Here is a 3,183-nt window from a genome sequence, read left to right on the forward strand (position 1 = left end):
GTTCCTGGCTTTTATCCCCTTTCTCCTGCTCTTCTGGCCTGCTACTCTGGGCGGGGCTGGGTTTCCTCTCCTCACCTAATCCCTTCGGCTGATTGCTCTTCTCTCTGGCTTCCTGGCTTTTAATCCCCTTTCTCCTGCTCTTCCCGCCTGCTACTTTGGGTGTCCCTGAATTGTCTCTCCTCACCTGTAACCCTGGGGCGGACTAAGTTGATACATGTATTAACTAGTTAAATGTTTACAACTGTATGAGATAGGCAGTATTATTATTTCCTATATTATACATTAATAAACCAAACACAAGGAAGTCAAGTGATTTACTAGGATGACGGAGTTGATACTTTGAAATAGTATGGTGTACTATTTCCCACCCTTTTGCTCTTTTGCCTGTATAGTCAATGTCTGTATTAAATGAGTAATAGCAAATTGGAACTTTAAAGCATTATAACATGGGGGCTAGGTTGGCTAATGAATTATGTAACAGTTAATTCTCATAAAGTGAGGATTGAAATTTATGAGACTACCTAAATACTTATGGCTATTACTAATAATATAAAGCTAAAGGTCTGTTGAGATTCATTCTTAGCTTACACTTCGATAAATTTTTAAAAAAATAACTCAATTTTTTTTTAAGAAAGGTAGTTTGGGGCTGTGGGGTAGAAAGGAATAAGGTAAATATGCTGAAATAGTACTGGTAAAGGACTTAGTTCTTAAAAGACCCCTGTGGGGTCATTACTCCATACCATGATAAGGAGATGGAATGAACAGAAAGGCAAGATACCTAGAACAACAGTGATGGACCAAGAAAGAGCTTAGGGTCACTAGTGCAGACAGGGTTGTTATCTGTGCCCTTCTCTATTATAAATCCTGGTAGTTTCCAATCTATGTCCTTCAGTCAAAGAAGCCACTGAAAATATATTCTGTTCTACCTCTGCGTATGCTTCCTGAGAACTATCATCCTAACGTTTCCATTCATTTAAGTGAATTCTTGGGAAAGTTGCTTAATTTACAAACTTTTACATAATTCACTTTTAGTTAGAAAGAATGCAGTCCTAACCAATACAATTTACAACATCTTCTTACCTTTTTCTGCTGGGCTCAACACTGTCACTGTGAAAAGACAGAAAGGTAAACATTAGTGATATTTAAAAATCTATTTTTCTAATACATTTTTCCAATAGGATCACTTTTGAGCAAACTATTCAATAGTACTTTAGTAAATCACCAGTGTGTTAAGATGAGGGAAGGAAAAATGATTTATTTCCATCCTTTGCTATCTTCCTTCATTTTAAACCTTAGTAATTAAGAACTTCCAGTCACTCAACAAAAACAAGAATAACCTGGTTTTTAAAAAACTCAACAAATGGAAACATTCAAGCTATAGAACATGACACTAAGAACTTTAAAAGCTGGTAAGTTAGGAGATGATTATTTACCTTACCAAAATATTCACTGTAGGATGATTCTAAATACTAATACCAAGCTTCCCTTGCATATTTAGAGTAAATATAGTATGGAGGTTGTGTACCTGCTCTGGAGTCAGACTGTTTGGGCTGGAATTTCTATTCCACTATTTTGTGGCCCAGTCCAGCTCCTTAATTTCCCTAACAGTACCTACCTAACAAGGTTACTTGAGAATTAATGCATTAATGAATGTAAATGCTACTTAACATAGTATCTGACAAAAGACAAATATTTGGTGAATGTTAGTTATTATTTTATTTTAATAAGATTTCATGGAATATCAGTACTGGTAGGGACTTTAGCAATTATCTGTTTTGTCTGCCTCATTTTAAAGATGGCAAAACAGATTACAGTAGCAGCAAATTATATATGCCATTAATTCAAGTCCATTGTAAGTCCCAAGGTCAGAAGAGCATGGCAGGCTGCTGAACAATGACTCAGCTACATGCAGGGTTCAAGCGTGCCATAAGCTAGAGACCATTCCCAAAGCTGTTTCTTATATATGGGAAGCAGACCACATCCCCAAAGCAGCTACTCAGCTGCTCCAGTACATTCCACCATGGAGTTAATTACCAATCTCATCATGGGGAATAACTACCTCCAGCTGCCCAGCCATTCATCCAGGCCCAGCCAAGTTGACACACAAAATAACCACCAGAATCTTTAAACCTTAAACAAACAAAAAATCCCCTAAATTCTTCTTAAAATCAACAAGAGTTTAGCTTAACTAGTGAAGAATGTCTACTTTGAGGATTTTCCCTTTTAAGAACTATCTATATGGGATGGCGTAGTGCCTAAGGCATTTGACTGCAAACCAGAAGGCTGGAGGTTCAAACCCACCAGCCTCTCCTTGAAAGGAAGATTGGGCAATCTACTTCCGTAGTGATATTGCCTCAGAAACCCAAGGAGCAGTCTCTATGACTCAGATCTGACTCGACGGCAGTGTATTTGGACTTTTTTTTTTTTTTGTATAGGGAATCTAATGGAAAACAGAAACTTGAAAGATTAGATAGGAAATTTATGGGGCAATATGTTCATTGTTATTTGGAAAAGGAGTGTGAGAATGGTTGTACAACCTAAAGACTGTAATCAATGTCACTGAATTGCACGTGTAGAAATTGTTGTATTGGTGTATGTTCTACTATATATATTCTCAACTACAACAAAAAATAAAATAAATTTTGAAATGTTATAAAAATGAAAATGAAAAGATGGAATGAGAAAGCCGAATTACTTGAAGATCAGTCTTAACGAAGAGTAGGTGATAAATTGCTTTTTGCCATATTTCCTCCCTCTGGCTAAACAATGAGTGGAGGTCCTAAACTGCCATTACTTGGGACCGTACTAATGGTGAGGAAAGAAAATCACCTGGTGCTTGCAGATGTTGGGATGCAACACTGATTATACAGAAGAATAAGTGGGAACCCAGGAAGTCTCCAGGTAGGGGACCACTCTCTTTATGTAATTGTAAGATGATCATATGAAAGTAGGATTGGTGTATATGATCTTAGAGTAAACCAAACCAAAACCAAACTGCCATTGAGTCATATCCAGCTATAGTGACCCCTCTTTGGGTTTCCGAGGTGGTATCTCTACAGAAGTAGATTGCCCAATCTTCCTCCAGAGGAGTGGCTGGTGGACTTGAACCACCAGTCTTCTGGTTACTAGTCAAGTGCCTTACGTACTACGCTACCAGAGCTCCCAAAAACAATTGTAGAATTT

At 37.6% G+C, this 3,183-nt stretch overlaps 1 protein-coding gene across 1 annotated transcript in view; it reads right to left on the reverse strand.

The window, feature by feature from the left end:
• Positions 1-3,183, reverse strand: part of ZDHHC15 (zinc finger DHHC-type palmitoyltransferase 15) — a gene marked incomplete at its 3' end in the record, with an annotated part of 191,707 nt that overhangs the window by 123,026 nt on the left and 65,498 nt on the right. Inside the window, exon 2 of the mRNA XM_007958333.2 lies at positions 1,081-1,107. Within this exon, the coding sequence (XP_007956524.1) occupies positions 1,081-1,107 (27 nt within the window). The remainder of the gene's footprint in view (positions 1-1,080; positions 1,108-3,183) is intronic.

Source organism: Orycteropus afer, unplaced genomic scaffold (assembly GCF_000298275.1).
Source record: "Orycteropus afer afer isolate SDZICR_OR568_19922 unplaced genomic scaffold, OryAfe1.0 scaffold00929, whole genome shotgun sequence".
Classification (NCBI taxonomy): Eukaryota; Metazoa; Chordata; class Mammalia; order Tubulidentata; family Orycteropodidae; genus Orycteropus; species Orycteropus afer.